Raw genomic sequence first — 25322 nt, forward strand, 5'->3', positions numbered from 1 at the left:
GCGTGACAAGTTTGGCGACAGAATTTTTTTGGTTGCAGAAACGGTTTTGTTAATTGGCCTTCACGATCCTGTGATTTGAATAAATTAGATTATTTCCTACAGAGTTACGTTAAGTCGATGGCGTATGAAAACAAACATACAACTTTTGAAACGTTGAAACTATGAAACTGCTAATCGTGGAGAAGATTTGTTGAATCATAAAACGATGTTATTCCAACAAATTGTGTTACGGTTAAAAAACACCAGATATGATGAAAACAAAAGTAAATATAAGTAAAGATAAATCATTTTCAATTGATTGCTTCTTAAGAATAAAATAATATGATAAGATACAATTTTACTCGTACTTCTAATGCAATTTCGTAAAATAATATTTTTTAAATATATCGTATTTGAACAAGCATAATAAATTAAGAAAACCTGTACTGGTTAGGAACTTATGTGACATTTTAAATATTATTTTTATTTTAAAGACGTTTTTTCTACATGTTTCACAGTCACGATTATTTTTAAACTTTAATAAGGTCAGTAATAATGAAATAATAATAAATAACTGTTATCGTATTTTAGTTATTTTAGTGTTAAACTGTGATGAAGGGTGTGTAATAATGTTCAATATGAAATCACATCACGTACTGCCCGTATTTTTCACAGGTATCCCTTTGAGAATAATTGATTTTATAGGTTAAAACAGGCGTGATAATTTTAAATAAGCTAAATAAGTTTAGTCAATAGTGTAATAAATTTGTCGATACCGAAATACATTGAATTGTGAAAACTCACTTTAAGTGTGGTGTAATATTTTAGGTTTTGTATGTAATGTTAGAAATCGATAAATTTAAAATTTGGTTTTCCAAAAGGCGAAATCTTAAAATTTATTGGAAGTAGTTACCTATACTTTTAAGTTATTACACATATGTACATTCATTTGAAAACAATCTTTAGATTTACCGTAATCAACTAAATTTGTATCTACACATCAAATTTACGACTCAATTTTAATCTTAATTCACATATATTGGTTGCTCGAGAAATTCAAGCTGCTTACTTAATGATTTTATAGTAAACATACAATATTTTGAAAGTTGCACATTTATTGTGTACGAATGTTTAAGCGAAAACATGTTTGATATGAATACCAACTGAATTTTTTGATAAGTAAAAATTCTTTGATTTTTATATTTATTTACTTCAAAGATATGACTTTAGATCTTTAAAATGCTATGTTTTATCATACCTTTCAATCGATTTTAAAAGAGAGTATACGATTACCCACAACAGTCACGTCTTGTGCGCTTATATCTCTCGAAGAAAAAGTCTTACAATTTCAAAAACGTACATTCATCACGCTTTTACCCCTCATATATAGGATACATATTTCTTATCTTACTCTGTCAGTAAAAGCTAAAAGCACAACGCTCTTGATCCTTCAACGAACTTTGCGTTCTCGGATGTAGTACCTTAACTCAAATGGAATTGATTACAGTAGTATACAAGGGTTATTATACAGTTAAACTTGGAACTGTTAAGTTAGTTACGAAGTGATCAATGTTCTGTCAGAATTGCGAACTCGTATACTAATGAAGCAAATTTCACACCGAACCGTACAATGAGCGGAAACACTCCGGACAAGTTACTACTAAAGTTACGTTTCTCAATGACTCTCGGATAATATGCGAATAATATATCTAGCCAGTCTATTACGAAACACTTTGGATAGAAAGACACCCTTCAAAATATCATAAGTTCAGTTGTCAATACATTAGGAATTCATAGAATTAAGTGTAAAAAGATATGAAATTAGTAAGACTTACAAAACATGATTTTATAACCATTTAAAAAATTATTTCTTACAAACTCATCCAGTCTATCGAAACATTTTCAAATGCTCGATATCGTTTTACTCCATCTTATTATATATTTTTTTCATCCGTCTTATCTTTGGCGTCTCTTTTCTTCTTGGTTCCTGCTTTCTAGGATATGATGCAGGAGTTCCTCTTACCCCCAGAGTGCCTTTCCCTGATCTGTTGTAGATGAGCGAGCTGGGCCGGTGTTGGGACTGCGGCGGCTGGTGGTGGTGCTCCCGGTGGAGGGGGAGGAAGAGATTGCCTGCGGCGCCTTCTCAGAGCTGGACTGAGATTGTACTTCACTTTGGCTTGCGTAAGAAGTTCTTTAAAAACCTGAGTGACGTTGGTTCCTTCTTTGGCTGACGCCTCCACGAAGCCGTTTTCCCAGTCCACGGTTACGACTGACTCGGTTGTATCATAGTCCATCTGGGAAAAAATAAAAAATGTTAATTTATTTTTCTGCGTTACGTTACTACTCGTATAATAGCAGCAAATGCCGATCACTCTTCAAGTGAATCGGAAAGTCTGTTGACGAACGACAACAGTCCGCCTTCTCCTCGCGAGTTTTCTGAGGTTTTCTTGTCATTAGAGCAAATGCGAAAAGCTCCTAAAGCAGGCCACAGCCGAAACATCCCACCCGATTCTCACAAATTATATACACAAGGTTAAAAAGTTTTTTATAGTCAATTTTGAGGTAAAATATTTTTCGAAGTAAACAAATAAATCACCATCACATAATAAAACATTTCTTTTTGAAGCACTTACATTGTGGTAATTCATTACATATGTAGTATCGTTAAAATAAAAATAAAAACACTTTGTTCTTAACCACCTAATATTTATTGAATTATCCACCGGTTTTGAAGCTACACAAACTTCCTTATTAAGGTATAATTGATTAAATTTATGAGTGTCAAAAATTAATAACGTTTTTAAATTACTTGTAAAAAGTTAATCAATTCGTACATGGAATGAATAAATCCATCAAAATTCTGTTCAACGAATTACCTGATCAAATCGAAAACGTACGAGTGAATTACTGGCAATTTTTTTATCGATAAAAGTCGCATTCAGTCATGTATAAAAGAATAGTAAATTATCTCCAATTTTCGTATCTGGTTCTTTGGAACGCCTGATGTTTTTTAACTGTGATGTTACAAAGTAACCAGCGACTAGCCCCCTGAAAGATACTAAGGTATCTCCTTTTATCGAACTGAAGGAGGAAAAATACCTCATCGAATTTAATCAGTTTTATAAATTGCCTTTATTATCAGGGTAGTGAGCAAACAGGTTCCTTTGAAACTTCAATAAAGTTTTTTGTGAATTTAAGGGGCTTAAATTACGGAAGACAGTTATTGCGTTAAAAATACTTTTAAAAGATAAAAAAAGTTATTAGTTATTTAAATAAACCTTGCTGTAATGAACCTTTTCAAAACTTCTAGATGTAGGTTCTGCAGTGCAGATGAGGAAAAACCTATACACATTCAATGTGAATGTGATGCTTTACCATTACATCATTAAACAAGCCGCATCCTCGGGGGACCACTGGTTGGTTTGATTGGACCTGAGGATTTACGGGCCTGGGATTGGAAGGGGAGAACTGTTCAAAAGAACACGTCACAATAGATCTTCAAGATCGCAGTGGCGTCAGGAGCTTAAAAAATAGCACTGACCCCCACCTCTAAGAATAAGAATAATAGTAAATAATTTAAGTTAAAAGCGACTTAGACTTAAAATAGGGATGGACTATTTATTAGAATTTTTCAGGAGTACCTTGGATTCAACAAAAAATTTCTATATTTATATCAGCAATTGTAATTAAAATAGACAGGTCACTCCTTGGTTTTTACTATTTTTAATGTTGTTAATATAATCTAAACAATATATTTACTTTTAATGAAAATAAAGCTTCTCTACAAACATATATTGCACGTACATATTTTTCGATCGCCATAAACAACTGTTTCCTTTCAAATTTAATGCCTCTAATGAGGGTCCTTGGATTATTAACGTATAAGTAATCGTATTCGGATATTTCATGTAAATATTGATTTTACAGTAGAAAAATTGGGTTCTAGAAAAAAGGTTTAAAAAAATAGACACAAAAAATGTTTAAAAACAGGCTGTGGTGGCTGGTAGTCTCATGGATTGACGTTGAATATTTCGATAAATCATAAGAACTTTTTTTTTTTTAATCAATAAGTTCTTATTTATGTGCAGGATGCTAGTGTACTTCTCATGTTTACGTTAAAAGTAAACTAATAATTCCCAAGTTTTATGTGTAAGTTGTACGTGTAATAAGTAAGTTTTTTGACGAAATCCTTTTTGGCTATACCCACCGAAGATGGGTCCGATTAGACCCAGTAGTATGAAAAATTATCGATTTTGTGAAAATATTTTTTTAGCGTTATTTATTAATAACAACATCGTAAAAAATCGTACTAAAAACGTCTTTTGTTAATTCAGAGCATATTTTGATGTTGAAATATTATTGAAAAAAGAAGTGACTTTTAAAACTGGGTCTAATCTGACCCACCGCTCGCTCATACATTTTTTCATCCAGTGGGCTTAAAGATATTAAAATAAAATAATTCCGATCTATCGGGAAATATAATTCTTATTTATTGTAACTTGTGGATACCAGAGAGAAATATGAACAAATATCAATAATTAATTGAACAAACCTCTCTTCCACTGTCAGCTAAATCCAATTTGTTCCCCACGACAACTATGGGGACCGCAGTGCTAGCCTTTGTTTCGTGAATTTGATCTCTTATCATTCGAACTTCTTCAAATGTGGACTGATCCGTGACGTCATAAACAAGGATAAAAGCATCTGCAGATGAAATAGACAAAGCCCTCATGGCTGGAAACTCGAAGGCTCCGGACGTGTCAAGAATATCCAAGGTGAGTTGGACTCCTTGTACTGAGAAGTCTCCGTGATGCATCTCTTCCACCGTTCTCTTGTACTTCGGAGTAAATGTGTTGTACAGAAACCTGGCTATGATGGAAGACTTGCCGACTTTTGCAGATCCCATGACGACTATTTTATGTCTGACATTATTGGATGCGAGATTACCACTGCTAGAGTTCGTATCTTCCGTTCTGTCATTTCTGCAAGAAAAGATAACGATTAGTAAAACATATTAACAGATTAATAAAAAACAGAGTCGTGTATTTCTAAGACTTTAAAAAAGGCAAGAGTGGACTGAAAACTAATTATATGATTATTTTAATTATAATCAATTTATTCACTTTGTAATGTTGGGTACGAATTACGAATTGATTAATTTGTTATTAAAGGTTAACATTTATCATTATTTGTTATTAACATATTATATCAGAGGTGAACATTTTAGAGAAGGAAATATAGGAGTCTAGGCATCTACAGGGCTTATGACCTGTCATAGGTTGGTTTAAGTGGTCACATTACATACGTGTAACAGTCACCATTTCAACCATATTTAAACATCTATATTCCTTCAATTCTTTCATCTGTTGACGTTTGTGAAATTAAAGTGCTGAAACCTTTATATATGCGGGTGAGATTCATCTAATTCAATTATTTCACCCTTTTACTAGGGACAAACAACATCAACAGATGAAAGAATTTAAGAAATATAGATGTTTAAATATGGTCTGAATGGTGAATGTTACACAGTGTGTAAAGTGGCTACTTAAACCAGCCAACGACAGGTCATAAGCCCTGTAGATGCCTAGACTTCTATATTATGTTCTCTAAAAATGTTTTTCATCTGTGTTGGAATATGTTAATATTTACAGCTCTCCGGGGAGTTGAATCCAGTCGTTGTCTGCAAAAATTTGGGCAAGCTTAATTTATTGCTGATTATTTGTTATGTTTTTATCAAAATTATAATAATTATTGCATCATCGTTCTTTTTCCGCACTGTGTGGTGCATAGTTAATAAATAAATAAATAAATAAAAAAAAAAAAAATAAATAAATAAATAAATAAATAAATAAATAAATAAATAAATAAATAAATAAATAAATAAATAAATAAATAAATAAATAAATAAATCAATAAATAAATAAATAAATAAATAAATAAATAAATAAATAAATAAATAAATAAATAAATAAATAAATAAATAAATAAATAAATAAATAAATAAATAAATAAATAGATAAATAGATAAATAGATAAATAGATAAATAGATAAATAAATAAATAAATAAATAAATAAATAAATAAATGAATAAATAAATAAATAAATAAATAAATAAATAAATAAATAAATAGTAACCCACATCGGTTCACTTATCGAAGCGTCTCCTAATTATCTAAATTTGTTGCAACAGAGAGGGAAAACATTTTTGAGAACGGAATATAGAAATCTAGCTATGAACAGGGCTTTTGACATATCGTTGGCTGGTTTCATTTCCTCAACTCTTCCATCTGTTGACTTTTGCGAAGTAAAAGAGCTGACACCTTTATTACGTGTCTGAGATTCATCCGGCTGAACCATTTCACCTACTAGGCAACGCCTGATAACAATTATTCAATTTTATACTTCTTTTTACACCAATTATTTCAATCAACAATGTTTTTAGTATTTCAGAACGTTTGTAGACATGCTGGATTTTCTCCCTAGAGAGTTATTTAGATCAAAATCTTAAAAATGGTTTTCAGGCGTTGCCTAGTTGGTGAAATGGTTCAGCCGGATGAATCCCCCCCACATTATAAAAGTTTCAGCTCTTTTATTTAACAAAAGTCAACATACGGAAGAGTCAAGGAAATCTGCATGTTTAAAAATAGGCAAAAAGGTAAATGTTCAATAATGTGGGGTCCTGTGCCCTGTGAATGCCTAGACTTCCATACTTCTTTCTCAAAAATGTTTTCCTTCTCTGTTGTAACAAATTTAGACCTAAGTAACTCTCTAAGGAGAAAATCCAGCCTGTCTTATGATCATTTTTGTAAAATGAGAGGAAGATAAATAGTCATACGCTTCAGATGCCAATCCAGGGTTCATAAAATCTTCTAGTTAAAAAAATAAAAAATAATAATAATTCATGTCATCCGGGCATGATTGGCAAACGCTATTGAGAATTAAAAATACCTTTGAATTAATATCTATTTACATTTCATTTACTTTTTTTAATTCCTTCTTTTTAATGTGTAAAAATTTCAAATGGGTTAATTTTTAAGTTTTACATTCTAAAAATACCGCTTAAAAAATGTTTTATAAATATAGTATTTATCGTGTAGGGGTAGAGTAACACGCATCTGTTATAAATCGTTTTACGTAATATTATTTTATTGATAAAATGTTTTATTTATTTATTTATAATTGATATTATTTTATTAATAAAATGTTTAATTTATTATTTTTATAAATGTATTTTAAGACCTCATTTATTTACACAATTCTTTTAATATAATAAAATAAATAACAATTTGTTTTTATCGAAAATATTGAAAATTATTCTGAATAATCAGTATCTCAGCAGGAAAACCACTTTAATATACATTTTTTCAAAGCTTTTATGAACCGGAAAAAGAGGTAAAAAGAATAATCGTAGAAAGCATGTCATACTGACTTATGATTGGTGCGCCTGTCGTCTTCCGGTTCTTCTTTCAGGAAGGAAGGCTGCAGGCTGAACCTTCTCCGGAACTGGTGGCGCCCCTTCATTCCGGATGCGGAAGTGTGCGCGGGGGACATGCGCAGATTACACAAATCACTCACCCACCTTTGTAAATAATCAAACTAAATATCTAACTTTTTGTCCAGAGACAGTTATTTATTTTTGTAACACAAATTCGAAACACTTTTATGAGAACTCTCAATACGTTTTTAGCAATATCCTCAATATTTTAATTACATTTTTGATTTTTCAGCCAGCAGTGAATCGTAATTGAAGTCGATCTGAAACAAAAAAAAAAAACATCATTATTTTTTTTTCCTTCGATTTTGATTATCAAAATAGCCCATCACATACTGTACACCACATCTGAGGAATCTTTCTTTGCGGTTTCCACATTAAGGAAAAATTACTCGTTGTCGGATAAAAAAAGCATTCCAAAGGAATTCTCTATAATTTAGTAGCCTAGCATCTTGAAACATTGATAACAAAATAAAATAAAATAATAACTACAACATAACATTATTTTGTTAACAATGGAATATTTTCCTTTAATGAAATAAAGAAAAGAAATTAAAAGTGCTGTCAGGAATACAACATATTTAAGAAAGAAGCGAAACGTTATATTTACAATTAATTTTTATGTAGCATTGATTGAAAACAGGGGTGTCTTTATTTTTTTGTAATTTATATGTTATACTATAAATATTTATAATTAAAAATAAAATTAACAAATTACCGTTAGACATCACTTCCCATTATGTAAATAAGTTTTTTATTTTATTTTACCTAATGAGGATCGTCAATATAAATATATGTAAAAAATTATACTTAGTGGTTATATTGTCTACTCATATATTTTTATCGGAGTATTTATATACATACAAAACCAAATTAAAAAAACTTTTTAAATAAAAAAATAGTAACTTTGTTTATTTTATTATTTTTTAGTAATTTATTTATTTTTAGTAGGCTTACACAAGTTTCAACTCCGTTGGACGTTGAAAATTGGATTAAAGTCCTCTTTTGCGTTGTGATAAATAGTATACTTATACAATAAACATTTGAAAAATAAGCAAAATATACATACAACATAATATACGTACTGAATTGCCCTGTAGATGTATTTCTTTTTGAAATATTTACATGTTAGTATCATTTGTAAAGGACCTTTATTTCCACGAACTCCTGATTTTGACATTTGAATACCAATATTTCAACATTTGTTTATTTCAAACGAGAAAATCGTAATAAAAATAAATTTATACAAGATTTATGCCCATGAAATGCACGTTTCAAAACATTTTGTAAGTTATTAAGTGATTTATGCGAATTGAATAATTATTTATTATCTAACATCTTTTTTAGTTTTCCTGCTAAATTTATCACTATTAAATGCATTATTAAATGTTTTCAAATGACCATATTTTTTTTACTTAACTTTTCGGAGAAATTTGCTCTAACCGAAGTTATTTATTACTGGTTGAAAGAAGGAAGAAAGTGGGATAAGAAAAAAGAGGGAGAAACAAAACAGATACAAACGACTAGAATGAATGATAACGTAGGTCAAGGACGACCAAGAAAGATGTGGCATGATTAAAAAAACCAAAATCGCAAGCCTTGTCTTGTTTAAAGCAAACACAACAGGAAGGCATGTATTTATTTATATATTAAACTTGTTCATGCAAACTTTTATTAATGCCCTAATATTTACTTAAATCTAATTATCACGAATCAATCTCTTAACCATCAATATAAGTACATTTTACACAATACACTTTTTGAACTAACTTATTTGTTACACACATTTTTTTAAAACGCATTTTTAAATAAAATAAATATTTTTCTCTTATTTTTAAACGGTAATTCTTTACATAAATGTACAACTCGATGAATCAACGCATTTATTGATGTTGGTTTAGGAAGAAATAGCAGCATTTACTTTGTTTTTATTTGTTGTTTGATATTCGTGTTGACATTGATTCTAATATATATTTTGAGTCCACTAATTTTGAGAATATCATTATGTGAACAAAGAGTATTACATTTAAAAAATAATAATTATATATAAATAGATACACGATCATAATGTTTGTTACATTTAGCATTAGAAAAAAAAAAAAGTTTAATTACAAGATGAAATTAAAGTGCATTTTCTTTGCTTAGTTTGTCTTTATCGGAAGGAAAATTATTTGCGATAGTAATTATACTAACGTTATACCTTTCTTATGAAAGAAAACATTATTTGTCATCATTGATTGCTTTCTAGAGAACTGAAAAAAATTTGACACTTGGGACAAACATCTAAGTGACAAAAAATATCCTATTAGGCCACGGGGTGAAAAGCTATTTCGCAAGAAAACTCTTATGTTATTTTCTTGAGTTATTATAGTTTCAAAACCTGCCTCAAGGGCAGTAATAAATAATGTTTTAGATGTCACTAGTTTTTAAGGTTTTGTGAAAATTTAGGGCTTTTAAGCCCGTCATGTTTTTCCTTCCCTTATTTTTCCCTTGCGTATTGCTCTCTGCTCACATTAAAAATAATTTTTCAATTATTGGTAATATTTTTAACACGAGTAGTTCATAAAACAAAAGATATCTAAAATATCAGTTTTTAACCTTAAATTTATGTTGATTTTATTTAGTTTTCTCTTTATATATAGGTGTATATTGTATTTTATCTTATCCTAATTTAATTTTACATTTTAATTTTGCTCTCTCAATTGTTGTATTTGATTTATTTAATAAATAGTATTTAATGTAATTTGTTTGATTTACATCACGTGTACCAATGTATGAAGGTATATTTAACTTCGTATAACCGTGTCCAAAAATTGCGATAAGCAATGTTAAATTTTTTAAAAACTTTTATTTTATTGATATTTTTAAGATTTTTAAAAAAATATTTTATGTAAACATTATTATATTGTGTTACAAAAATGTTTAAAGAGAGAAATCCCTGCAAAAAAACTGCTTTTGCAGTTTGGCGGGAATTGAAAAAATTGTTTAGAATTTAACAAAGAAAAATAAAAATAAAAAAAAAATAAATAAAAAATACAAAATAAAAACAAAATTTAAATATGCTGTCAAAAGCAATTTGACGAAAAGGTATTGAAATAAAGTTTTTCTGTCACTCTTTCCCAGATGCTTCCCCGAATACTGTGCGAAAAAATAACTACGAATCAGCCTGATTATTCTTACAAAAAATCGATATCTCGCATTCCCGTTTACTACGCCCCAAAACACAACCAATTTAGATTTTTTTTAAAGAAAAAGTATCAGTCGGACATTGACTTTGTTCGTATGTTTTTTTTAAAAAAAAAAGTATTTATGTTTATATACCATACGTCCAAATACGGAACATAAAAGTTGGCGCTTTTTAGGGCTTTTGGATGGTCCTACTTATAGAAAACAATTAAACAAAAAAACAAACTGTTAACACATGCCAATGAAAGACACCTATAAGTGTGTAAAAACTTATTTCTTTATTGCTATATTCCAGGGAGATGATACGAGAATATTGTATGAAGAAAAGTCAGACCGCGTATTTTCTTACAGTATGGAATCTGAAAAACGGATAGTATAATTACAAGAATATTACTTTTACGCATTTGTTCATTCATATTCTAATTGTTTAAAATTTTGCTTTCGTTTCGTATTTTTCTGAAAACGTGTAAAAAAAGTTCCGGTATCACTTTGTTAATTAGTTTATATATTACACCCCTACGCGTGTTGGATAATTTTTAATTTAAACGCATGCAGGTAAATTTGTAGGGTTTACTACACGTTAAATGTTACATGACTCAAGTTTTCAAACACCTAAGCAAATATGGCAATATATTATAATTAAGTTTCATCTGAATTCTCCTTTAATGTTGAAGCAGTAAATGTTTTATGGGGTGATATTCTGATTCAAATGAGCCCATATAAATGCAAATTGAACCCCAACATATTATCTGAAATGTGACAATTTTCGACAGAATAACATCGCCGAAAATAATATATATCGCTGTTTTGTTTTATTTGTGAGGTACTAAAACAGTTTATTTGTATAAACAAATGGAAATTTTTGTCAAAATATGTATTATTACATTTGCGACAAGGGAGACACGCCTCCCCGTGGTATAATGGCTAAGACGCTTGTCTCTCGCACAAAGGTTCCGGGTTTAAATCTTATAAAATATGTCAAATGTTTTTTTTATTATTATTATTAATTGTGGCGTTTTTTTTGTCTTGGCGTAATAAAATATACAGTTTTCTGTGCATTACAACGAGTGTTTTCGACTCGATTACTACTCTCTGGAATAAACCCCGAAAATGGAAATCTAGTGAAGGTTATTTTGGTTCATGGCGTATTGGTAAATGCAACTGCCTACCATACCTGAGGTTCTGAGTTTGATTTCCTAAGGTCTCAGTAGTTATACTTGTAATCTCAAGTTTGTACATTACGAATGATTATTGATTCTTTACAATAGGAGTACCAAAGCAGTGCCCTACACACCGTAAGGTGCTGGTAAAAGGGTGATAATAACAAATTCATCGATTTTATTGGACCTCTTTGCTTGTTGTGGTTCAAAAATCATTCAATAATATTCATACTGATTGCAAACAATATTTACTAGCGTAATTACATTTTAAAAATTAATTGAATACTGATCATGAATACACAATACCTTAAATCATTTTTCCCCCAGACATTATTCTTACAATTACATTTTTTCGTCAACAATCTTAACTTTTCTAACAAATAGAAACTATACTAAAGTAGGTACGCATTAAGAATTATGGAATCGATAGAAAATAATATTAAACATTTCGCGATTATTTGTACAAATCAATTACTTTAACGGTCAGCACGTTTGCCTACAATGCAAGAGGTCTCGGGTATGATTCCCGACATTGACATCAAATATCTATTTAAAATGGTGTTTTTACACCAGAATATTTTACTGCCCGAGGACTGGCAACTGAAGCATAAGACTGATTATCTTACCTTTCTGTAATAAAAAATATCAACATACGCTGCGATTGGTGTACCAAGCAGTGTCCTATCCACAATCGGGTGTGGATAGGGAATGATGATAATGATAATATTGTAATGCCTCAAATGCTCAAGTCATGGGGCATCGGTTTGAATACCCCTTTTCGTCACAATAATTTTATTTTAAATTAAAATTTATTATTCGCAATAAAATTTTCTGTACGTAATGCCATTCCCGAGTGGTGCTTTTTTAGAGTTTTTTAGAGAAATTCAAATTCACATATTCATCAAGACAAGTTAAACATCGGTACTGCCTGTTTTTTGTTATTTAAAAACTGGCAGAAACTGAACCCCTCTACGCCAGATTCATTAGCATTCTTACCAACTGCGCCATAGCGCCTGTCTATCAACAATTGACAGCCAGTACCGAAAATTCATAATTAGTTGAAAATTAATACCGGACTTTTACCAAGTTAGATGATGTGCTACCAATTTGGCTTAGTCTGGCGATGTGAAATACCGATTGTGAGAAATAACAAAAAGGCTATAATCTCTTAATTCGTTGCAACAGAGAGGGAAAACATTTTTTGAAAAGGGTAGTGGAAATCTAGGTAATCACAGTGCTTATGACCTGTTATTGTCTGTTTTAAGTGGCCATTCTATACACTGTAACATTTGCCATTTTGTCTTTGTTGAATATCCACATTTCCTCAATTCTTCCGTCTATTGACTTAGTGAATTCGATTTTTCTGTACGAACATGTATATATTTTTATAAAAAGCTTAAATGTGTTTATCGGTAACTGAATATTTTTCGCAAAAATATAGATAAACATCCTTTTTAAAACATGGAAAAAAAACCATTTTAGTTAATTGACTATCTCTAGTAAAAAACACAATTCTGTGTGGTTGCGCGAGTGATTTATGGGATTGAGTGGTTTGTGACTGGATAGCCCGCCAGTGGATGAAGGTCCACTTATCTTATCTTGTGATCTCCCAACCTTCAATGTTTGTTATTCTCCTCGTCTCTATGGCCGTGGGTAGCTGCGGTTACTATGGGAATAATTTTCCATATCCATAGCAACCAACATTAACAATCATACATTTTTTCTCATTGATAATTTTTATCAACTACCGCATGTTCATTATTTTATCTGTCCGCATCTGCTCGTCATTTAATCATCTGCCCGCATCTGAACACCATAACATTTTTTGACCGTTGCTCCGCCACATTCATCTTTATATTTTGCAAATACGTAACTATAAAGAAAGTTCCGTGTTCACCAAAAAAGGAAACTACCCAGAAGCCAGGACTTGGAGATAACATCCAGATTTCTGTCCCTGATTCCCATTCCTGTCTTCCTGAAGGTAGGATTTTTGTTTGCTGTGGTTTGTTTGGGCGCATGCTGTTCATTACCGCATCTGCTATTATCGCAACGCACCTTTTATTTCTCCGCAAAAATGAACACAAATCAACGATTAAGTCAAATAATACTCACTCAAAATTATAATCGCCGCCTCACTGTGTTTGAAATATCAGGTTGGGGAAAAAGTAATTTCGTATTTTGCGCTCTTTTTTTTCAACCAAGTATATCTCGTTCATTATTGGTTGCATCGGATTAAACGATACGGCGTTGTAAAGGTGTAAGTATATACTACAAACATTTTCCAACAGTATTGGACTTGGTCGGTTCAGTCGTGAACTATCGTGCGTCAAGTATGGAGGTCTCAAAGGAAGAAATTCTCCATATTTTTACCTGTTTACTGCCTGAAAGGGAAAAAACGCGTCAAAAAATATTGGGATGTATACGGGGCCGATATTTTTTCGGTTCGTACTGCACAAAAGTGGTTCGAGCGATTTCAATGATGCACCACGCTCTGGCAGGCCTGTTGTTGAAAATGTCGATATTTCGTGGAAAATATCGAGATAGACCGTCATGTTAGCAGTTGTAGCATCGCTCAGAAGCTGAATATTGATCATTAATTCGTTTTAAACCATTTGCAGAAAGCTAGATTTTTGAAAAAGCTGGATGTTTGGGTGCCTTACGAACTAACGCAAAAAAACCTCATGGACCGAATTTCCATCTGCAAATCGCTGCTAAATCGCACCAAAATCGACCCATTTCTGAAGCTGATGGTGACTGGTGATAAAAAATGGGTCATTTATGACAATGTCAAGCGACAGAAATCGTGGTTGAAAGCCCATAAAGCGGCCTAGACTGTGGCCAAGCCAGGGCTGTCGACCAGAAAGGTGCTGCTATGTGTTTGGCGGGATTGGCAGGGAATACTCTACTTTAATCTGTTCCCCTATAACATAACCCTTAATTTTTCCCTCTACTGTGAACAACTCGACCATTTAAAGATGACGCGCCAGAAGCTCCGGGAGCTCGGATGAGAAGTTCTTATGCATCAACCCTACAGTCCGGACCTGGCACTAAGTGACTACTACCTATTCTTGTCCATGGCCAACATGGGGGTACAAATTTGGCCTCAATAGGGGCCCTTGAAAATTGGTTGCCCGAGTTTCTAGCCTATAAGGATAAAGGCTTCTACGAAAGGGGCATTATAAAGTTAGGTTCTCGTTGGAAACAAGTTATCAAATAGAACGGCGCATATTTGACTTAAATCGGATGATTTTTATAAAGCATTAAAATAAAGCGAAAAAAAATATTTACTTTTTCCATAACCTGCAACAAAAAAAATTAATGGAGTTATCGTTAATAACTTTCTTGTGGTATTTCAAACTCAAAACTGTATAATTTTTTTAAACTCTGACAATGAAAGTAAATTGCGAAAAAAAAGTCTACAATATTTTCTTAGAAGACGAATCGAACAATTAGGTATTCGAATATCATGGATGATTATTTGCATCACTAGTTTACATGATGGTGTTTTGGTTAACGAAATAATTAATTTTTATAAAGGGTCTAAGCCTAATCCAAACAGCACAACGGATGACCCCAGATCATCTCCGCCCATTGTTTCCATAGGTAATGAATTATTTACTTATACGTGATTTATTAAAAGATAATTAATTTTGTTTTAATTTTTCAGTATTTCCAAATCTTTTCATACAAGTGCATACCAGATTAACCTCCGAATTAATATATTATATTAATATTTTATTTTATTTGGGAAATCAACAGTTCTACATATATATATTTAGTAAACAGATATAGTCTATAAACTCAGAACTAATAACAGATTTCCACATAGTATACAAAGATAGCAAAGAAAATATATTACATATCATATAAATACATACAATGTATACATATAAAAATGTTATTTTCATGTACTCAATAATCAAAGATTTTTTAAATATTTATTTTAAGAACATTAAGTTACTGTAAATTGGGCGGGATAAGGACAAAAATGCTTGAAGAGAGGATAAGGAGGGGAGGGGAGATGTACATATTTATTATTATAATGTCTACTAAGTTACAAAATACATTTTTAGTGTAAATTTTAAATCTGACAGAGTGATGTTTGTGTAATCTATATTTTTAAATTTTGTATTGTACATTAAAAAAGTCCTACGAAAAGAAGCATTTTTAACATACGATGTTTTACTTATTGGTACATGAAACAGGTGGTACCGTCTACAAATCTTGGCTGGCACGTGTATTGTTATTAAACCAAGCAGCTCTGTACAATCAACCATTCTTGTCATAATTTTGTAAAGCAGTAGTTGGTCCGCACACACTCTGCGGTATTGTGGAGAAATGATTCCATGGAAGGTGGAAGCAGTGAGAGTAGATACATAAGAAATACCGGTTTTGTATTTAAGGTACTTTATAAATTTGTTTTGAATATTTTCTATTCTACTTATATATATGGCATACTGGGGATTCCATATCTGAGAGGCGTATTCCAAATGGCTTCTGACAAATGTATAATATAATAAAATAAAATAAGGGCCTTTGGATTATCAAAGTGTTTACTTATTCGAATTATGAAATCTAACATGCTCAATGCTTTGGAGGTAATTTAATTGATATGCGATTCAAAAAGTAGTTTTGAGTCTAAAACAATCCCAAGATCTTTAATTTCGTGCTTTCTCATTAGTACATTATTGTTTAGTTTGTAATCAAAATTAAGAATTTTTCTTTTCCTTGTGAATGTAATGCAGACACATTTATTTATATTCAAAAACAGTTTATTTTCAATACAATAGTCAGTTAGACGATTAAGATCGTCTTGAATCATAAGGCAATCTAATAGAATCAAGATTAACTGACATTTCAATAAAAACTGAGAAGAGAAAATTTTAAGAATACTTTTTATGTTTTATTAAATTAAACGGCAATTAGTGCCTTTTACATATAAGTTGCAAATACATTAATATACTCTATGTATGAAAAGTTAAGTTATAACAGATATAAATAAAAGAAAACATTGTAAACTTATTTTTATTAACAGTTATTTACAAAATTATTATCATATAAATAGTTTTAAAAAAATAGTAATAAAGAAATTAAAACAATTTTGTATAACACTAAATTATTTAAAAAATATGTTTATGTGTATTTTTTTCTAGAACTACTACTTAGGTTAATTGTTTTAAATTTTCTGTAATCCTTATAGCTTTTGCCCACGAGGCTCAAGAAAGTACACAAATATTGATCGCGGCAAAACCTTCCATGACACCAATAACGAACCATAAGATGTTAGCTCCATATGTAATATTTCGTAAACACTGATAAAATAAAATAGGCAATTTATTAGTTGTTTACCTTGATAAAGAAACTTGTATAGCTTTGAAACCGGACGGTTAAAAAATTTAAAAAATGAGTAATTAACAAAGCTGTTTTTATTTATTGTATTATAATGAATAACCAAAAAATTTGAATTTTACACAAGATGTTCATTTGCATTTACATCAAAAAAAATAATTTTTTGTTCTGTATTGCGTTTTTCATGTCATAAATGTTTTAAGTTGCTAGCCTTGCTTTGAATCGATAATTATTATCATTCTATGAAAAACGGTTCTGTCTACAAGAGGTTTTGAATTGTAACAATAATTCACTTAAATCAGTTAGCCTAATGGCGCCCGGTTGAAAGGTTATATAATACATAGTTTGTGTTATTGTATCTGTTTCACAAATAATATCTATTTCGAAGTTAATCGCATTATTTTTGTTGTTTTTAAAGTATGCTGATAAACATTATACTTAATATTATGTACCTACCAACTCTTTAACGGTTTTGTGTGTTAACGTATATATTCATAATTTAAACCAGGACTGTACGAATTATTCCGTGTGAATAGTATGCCATGTGATGTTTTTCAACTACGTGTCAATAATATGGCATTTATAATAATTTTTTTTACACTTTCTTTATTCTATAAAAAATCATCAAAGTGTTGATATGTATTTTGAGTGTGAATATTTCGAGAACATTAAACGTACGCTTGCGTGTAAAAGTTATATATTTCAAATCTAATATTGTGTTTATTGCATATAAGTACTCAGTTTTGAATACAATCATTAAACATTGTTTTTTAGTATCAGTGAATTTACAATTTAGTGTTTGCTTGTAATTAATAATGTTTTCTTGCCACGTGATCTTCATATTAATCAATAATCTGCGCGTTAGTCGCTATAAGTGAACGAATGACTTATAAACATTATCTTCTTCAAGTTTATAGGGTTATCATTTTCAGTTACAATTTTCTACCATCGGCATCGGGTAAGTGCGAGCCAATTAAATTTATATCTTACAATTTTGTGTGCCTCTTTGTATTTAAAACTTAAGTGTCAATGTCAAATTGTTAAAGCTAATGGTTCTTTGAACTGCACATCTTACTATCTAGTTTTCAACGAATTTTATTTTCCAATTAAACATCCACCTCGTTTGCCTCAATCTTGGTAAAAAGTTAATCGTTCTCATATTACATACGAGTATTTAACAAGTAACAGCAAAAACAAGAAGAACTTCAAGAGTATATTTTCAAAGTGAAATAACACCATTATAAACATAACACATCGGCGCTTTAAATTCCAAAACCCTCGCTAAATTAATTTCTCTAGATATCAAATATCTCGTAATTAATAACTCTAAACTCAGAGCAGCTGATTTATTGTAAACAATATATTAATCACAAAATATGGCGTACCTTTTTAGGACCATTTACCCTAAGGACAGCGTAACTACCGTTGTATAAGATTTATAGAATAAAAAAAGGTTCGGTTTTCTTTTGCGTAACTGATTTTGCACCGACTAATAAAAAAGGTAGAAAATCATTTCGTTAGGTGTTTACGTAAAATTGAAATTTGATATTGTACAAATTCATTTTTTCACAAGAACATTTTTTTATTGTGCCGATATCATTTATTTCTTTAGAAGGGTGTTTTATTGTGTAATAAATTCATTAAACAGTATGCGTCGTGGAAAGCGAACAGTTATATAAAAATTAGTACGCCGTCAACTTTGATTTTCAAAATAAAAAAATAAATGTTGGAATATGCCTAGACTCGTATTTTAGATACATTGCTTAGATACAAAAAATAATATCATTTAATTGAAGATTTTCAAGTATGCAAATTTGAAGACATTGATGAAAATTTCTATCTCTATAAACGGTTTGTTTATTCTGGCGATTTCCTGACAAACTTTGTATTTTGTTGAATCAATCATCCAAGGTTTTGCCCCACGCATTTGTGTCTTCAAATATCACGAAAAAAAATAATTTGGGAAAAAAATAAGTTACCTTGAGGTCTAACTGGTGAGCAGTCATACTTGGCGGAGTACTAATCTTTCGAAAAATGCACTCTTTTCACCCCAAACCCTCATATGATGTATACATTTGTTAAATGCAGGGGACTATTTGAAAACCGGTCGACGCATTAATTCTTGATTATATTGATTATCAATTAATTATTAACACAAAAGACTAATCATAATAATTTGTTTGTATGTTTCTGAGTTGAGTATACTGTGTTAGACAGAACTGCCTGACATGTTTTTAATTATTTTGAAGTAGGGAATATTGATACCTTTCTGATTTATTGATCTGACTTGATACCATGTTTCGGTCCTTGCAATTATTATTCTTCGACCTGAGTGGTTTATTTTGCGCGTGAAACTTCCTTCTTAATCCCCCCTCCCTATTATATCGAACAAAGATGAGTGGGGATGATGGAAGGATGATTGCTTATTATTTCAGTTGATGAGGTTATTATGAATTAGGCCCTTCAATGGAATATTTCGAGATAAAAGGAGTTAAACCTCAAGAGACGGCGTAAGGGGATGGCGTTCCTAGGTTTGGGGTTAATTTTGATAATGATACAATTTCTTTCCCCGTTAAACCAAATGTGTATTTTTTTAATCACGGTATTTTTATACCTTTTTATCTATATTTTTTTTTCGCAGTAAATAATAAAATGCTTTCACATAAAAAAAATACTTTTGATACTTTACCACGGTACAATTATTTGTTTTTTAGGTTGAACTTTTTCAACTCACTATATATATATTTATAATAACATATTACAACAGAGATGAAGAACATTTAAGAGAAGGTAATATAGAAGTCTAGGCATCTACAGGGCTTATGACCTGTCAATGGCTGGTTTAAGTGGCCACTTTACTCACTGAAACATTCACCATTCCGCCTATATTTGAACATCTATATGTCTTCATTTCTTTCATCTGTTGATGTTTGTGAAGTTAAAGAGCTGAAACCTTTATATATGCGGGTGAGATTCATCCAATTGAATTATTTCACCTACATACTAGGCAACGCCTAAAAATGTTATTTTTTCAATTTCTATACTTCTTCATGGACCAGGTAATTTATCACCAATATTTTGAGTTTTCCCAAATTTTCGTAGAGAAGAACTGGATTCAACTCCCTGGTAATATATATATTATATATATAATATATATATTTTAACATTTAAAGATTTGTTTTTTTTTTGTGACAGTCGTTTAAATCTTATAATACAAAACGATTGCCGCGTGTGTACCTAATGAAATGGTGCATAAGGTAGAGCAAATGCAGAGTATATCGTCATTTGTTACATTAACATAACATCTATCCTTAATCGCACCTAGAGTGTTCAATATTTTGGGAAGGGCGTATTAAGCTCTCAAGGACAAAAACTTTTTTTAAGAGAGAAGTTATGGTCAAGACTTTTCTTAGTGGGAGGGATTTAAATGGGAAACTCCATGATGATTTTCTGAATGTTGAGTTTACTGTTTACCATATTGATGATCCTGTATAATATTTGTGATGATATACTCATGTGTCTGTGTCAACTAATAGCTCGTCCCAACTTAACACAAGACTTGTAGTTCCATGGAGTTGGGACTTATGTCTCAAATAATGTGTAATAAACTATCCATAAGCAAATTAACAAATAAATTTTATATATCGCCAGTCTCACGCTCCAGGGATTCAATTTTCTTATTTTATTTTATTCAGGAAACATACAGTACAATTACACAGTTTTATTGTATACAAAATTAAACTTAATGCTATGATATTTCCATATTATACTACAAGCTAAGGTTATCAATAAACGTTTTTTATTTTTCTGAGTACGCTAATATTATTAAAAATTAAAGTTTAAATATGAAATTTAAATTGATTTCTAAATAAAAAAGTTATGTAAAAAGTATCTAGTCAGTATTTACATAATTGGAAATAATATTCAGAATAAAAAACAACTTACTAAATGTAATAAAAAAGTAAGAATTAAATCAATAAGAATAAAAAACATGTTCAAATGTGAAAAACATTTTCAAAAAGAAAAAGTAAATATTGATGTTTTAAGGAATTTAAAAAAGAACAGACGAGAAGCAACAATAAAATAAATCAAAGACAATAAATGAAAGTTTATTTATTTATTTATTCTAGATAGATTCTATACCATCATTTTTGTGAAAATCACCTCAAAGGCGCTGTACAAAGAACATGGTGAAAAAACACGTCTTGCTGCTACAGAGCGCATGGGCGGTAGGGATTCAGTTCCCCATTTCCATTTTTTTTTTTATTGTAACATACAGAAGCTTGATTGCAACACGCCTTAACGTCTTACGTGAATAAAAAAAAACAATTTAAAAAAGAATAACATATTACGGTAAAAAAAGAATTTTTAATAGTAAAAAAGTAGGGATGCATGGACAATAAAATACTGCAGTGTGAATGCATCTTTGAAACCGATTTTTTTTTCGCCGATCTTGCCAGAAATCGAACCCGGGACCGAGATCTTAAAGGTAATAGGCAATTTCTAACCACTACACTTCATGACTAATCACTCGATTTTCTTTTTCAGGATTTTGATCTGAAAAGCCATCGATTAGGAAACTCTCGTCCAATATTTTGTTTCTTTTTCAAACACAAAAATTTAGTTTCATTTATCAACGAATAATGTCATTTTTTGCAAACTTTTTCATTTTCTTCTACTTAAAAACCTTTCAAACAAATCTTGATTATCATAATTAACTTTCATTAAAAAATTTAAGGCTCTGACAGCCGTTGTTCTTCTTGCTAAGAACACGATAAAGTTATCAATTCCTCAACATTGCCTTTAATACTCGTAAACTTTTCATTTGTTCAATATTGCGAAAATCTTGTTTCTCAGTTTCAGCGTTGTTAGAGTTGTCGAAGCATCGGTTTACATTTTAAAAAGTATTGCTAATATAATGGTATTCGTCGGTAAACTAAAATCAAATTAAAATACCCTTTCTAAAATAAAATAAGTATAGGATGCAAAACACATTTTTTTTTTACCGAGCGTTTTGAAGCTCCACAACCTTCTCAATATGTAAAAAAATAGTAATCAATAAAATCATGTTGTTTCATTTTAACAGTGTGTTCTAAATATTAAATATAAATACAAATATGGAGTTAAGTCGTATCATGCAGTATATTGTTGTGACGTTATGAACTGAGGGATGAGAGGAATTAAAATTCGAGCATTACTTCTAAAACTTGACAGGAATGTACTGTAGGAAATTTAGTTTATTTTAAAATAACTTCATTCTACTTACTTCTGACTGTTATGCGGATGACCAACAAATCTATTTTTACTGCTCTCCTCAAGATATAAACAATTTAAAAAATCACGTGTCTCAATGCATCCAAACCGTCAACAACTGGATGTCATCAAACAGACTCAAACTCAATCCATCTAAAACTGAGCTTCTATTGACAGCAACAAAAAAGCGACAACACCTTTTAGACCGATCTCCAATTTCAATCACAGGTTGTGATCTTGCCCCTAGTATAAATGTTAAACTACTGGGTGTTTATTGAGATTCAGATCTTTCTCTTCATTCTCAGGTCAATAAAACGGTAAGTGCTGGTTTCTTCTATCTCCGACAGATCAAATCCGTGCAAAGAAATATTCCTATAGATGCAACAACAGCTTTTGTAAATGCTTATGTCGTTTCGCGTCTGGATTACTGTAATGGAATATACGCAAATCTCCCGCAATATCAAACTCATAAATTTCAATCTGTTTTCAATGCAGCAGCAAGGCTTATTACGGGAGTAAAAAAATATTCTCACATCTCACAACATCTTCGAGATTTGCACTGGTTAAAAAGCCCAGAGATAATAAAATACAAGCTTTGCTGGACAGTATTCAAATCCCTTCATGAAATGGCTCCAAAACACCTATCCGACCTTTGTATTAGGGAAAATTCATGTCAAAGAAAATCTAATCTTAGGTCAGCATTTGATTCAGGGAGAGAAAAACTTGTCGAAATCCGGCGCTCCCCAAACACTAGATTTGGAGATCGTGCTTTTGCCGTTGCCCGCCTCTCTGCCTGGAACCAATTGTCTTCAAACTTACGAATCATCGACAGTCTCAGTCAGTTCAGATCCTAACTTAAATCCCACTTCTTTAGACTATCATACCCTCAATTTGAAATCTGGAAATATAATATATCACTTTAGTTTAGTTAGAATGTCTAGGTATACAATTGTAAAGCACCCTTGAGGTGATTTTTCACAAAAATGGCGCTATAGAAATCAGCCAAATATTTTTATTATAATCCGTCACCTCACATTTTCACTAGAAAATACAACTTGCCACGACTTAATTTATTATCTCCATATGTTTAGATTTAATACTAAGTACACATTATTAAAATTCAAAAATAGGATAATACTCATAACTAGATAGAATTCTAAATAACAACAGGATAGATTTTGTTAAAAGCACAGTTGTCCTGGGTCTAACGATAGATTCAACCTTACAGTGGGCCCCTCATAAAAAGCTTTAGCGGCACGACTTCAGGAAGATCAGGCTAAAAACGAAAGTGGCTACAGCGAGAATAATATGTTTAAGCTACTTTCACACTATTGTGCCTTATGGCATTTTAGTGTGGGGTCGGGCTGCCGATTTTTAATTATTTTTTTATTCACCTTTTATCAAAAATACAATTTTACGTTCACTTTGCCCAGCTAACAAGGGTGCATACCCCGGTCCAAGCTAGGCAACTACATTCTAATATATGATAATAGTTAAAAAAATAATAGAGAGCACAGACTGGTAAAATATATTTTCACTCTGCTTTCGTGACAATATATTTTTTATGCATGTATTTTTTTTCAATGAATATAAAATATTTTAATAATACTACAAACAAACAAACTTATAACTTCAATCTAACCAAATGAATCTAAAGACTTTAAAATTTGTCACCCCTATACCTATGTTTATAACGATTATACTTTTCTCTTTATATTATTTAAACGGAATCTTTACTATTGGGAAGCATGCCTATATTTTTTGTATCCTTACTTTTTAACAATTCTAAAAATGATTTATTTTAATATCATCATAGTTTCATATACATATAACTTTACTTTTGTGCTTTTAATTATTGAACCAAAGTTTGTGGTGTTTTAATGTTAAAGATTCTTTTAAATTATATATTCTCGCTGCGCCAAAAACATTCCTGCGTTACGGTGATGTGAAAGTCAATACGCATGCAAAAAATAGATATTTTAAAGGGAAAAATGGAATATTTATAGGCTATTGCTTCAATAATTTAAAGTTGAAGTTGAAAGCGATTATATTTTTAATTTAATTGCTAAAAACATGAAAAAAATATTGACCGAAGTTCGCAGCTCTAACAGAGGGACCGCCTCTAACATACGCTCGAAAGCAACTGCGCACAAATGGCGCGCTGTAGCAATCGTACAGGCTACTTTGCTACTGCCCTACGTGATGCGTAAATTTGTCTCTCTCGCTCGCGAATATACCTGTAGCATCGAGAGTAAGACGTAAAGAGTGTTTGAGACAACCATTCAGTATTCTTACATAAGACATACGACGTATTGGTAAACTTTGGAATGTATTAGTAATTCATCTCCGATTTGTATTTATTTATTATTTAAAAACAAATCATTTCAATAATGTAAACGTAAAAATGAGGAGTATTGAAAATCTTAACCCAGAATTTATTCCATTTGTAGAGATTGAAAAGGCCAATGTTACTAAATACTTGGGACTATTTTTTGACTCCCAACTTTTATGGAGCTACCAATTTGAACATGTAAAATCAAAAATAGCACCCGTAACTGGAGTATTGCATAGACATATGTAGATATGTACAGTCCCAAATGAGGTTTTTTTTAAGAACTCCTGGGAGTGTAAAATAACCTTTATGTTTTATTATTAATAAAAATAAAAAAGTCTAAAAAAATTCTCAGAAGCAATTTGTACTAGTTACACATTACTGAGAAGGGAATGTCAAAGTTATTATGGCGTATGTCATATGCACTCTTTTCATTGTTTATGATCACATTCTATTATCAGGGTAAATGCTTGATTTTTATTGTTATTTTTAAAAAAATATTGTCAGTAAATAAGTGGTCCTTACTTATAAACCCGGTATAAAGTTACGCCAGTAAGTATAATACTGTTA

At 30.9% G+C, this 25322-nt stretch overlaps 1 protein-coding gene across 1 annotated transcript in view; it reads right to left on the bottom strand.

Annotated features, from left to right (window-relative positions):
- Positions 1-459: 459 nt before the first annotated feature.
- Positions 460-25322, bottom strand: part of LOC148275842 (ras-related protein Rap-1) — a 120146-nt gene continuing 95283 nt past the window's right edge. The window contains exons 2-4 of the mRNA XM_088235124.1: positions 7410-7735; positions 4532-4961; positions 460-2273 (exon numbers count right to left, since the gene is read on the bottom strand). Of these exons, the coding sequence (XP_088091250.1) occupies positions 1974-2273; positions 4532-4961; positions 7410-7531 (852 nt within the window). The 5' untranslated portion in view covers positions 7532-7735 and the 3' untranslated portion in view covers positions 460-1973. The remainder of the gene's footprint in view (positions 2274-4531; positions 4962-7409; positions 7736-25322) is intronic.

The sequence above is a fragment of the Micrasema longulum genome, unplaced genomic scaffold (assembly GCF_059751315.1).
Source record: "Micrasema longulum isolate JH-2025_06_02 unplaced genomic scaffold, ASM5975131v1 h1tg001335l, whole genome shotgun sequence".
NCBI classification, from domain to species: Eukaryota; Metazoa; Arthropoda; class Insecta; order Trichoptera; family Brachycentridae; genus Micrasema; species Micrasema longulum.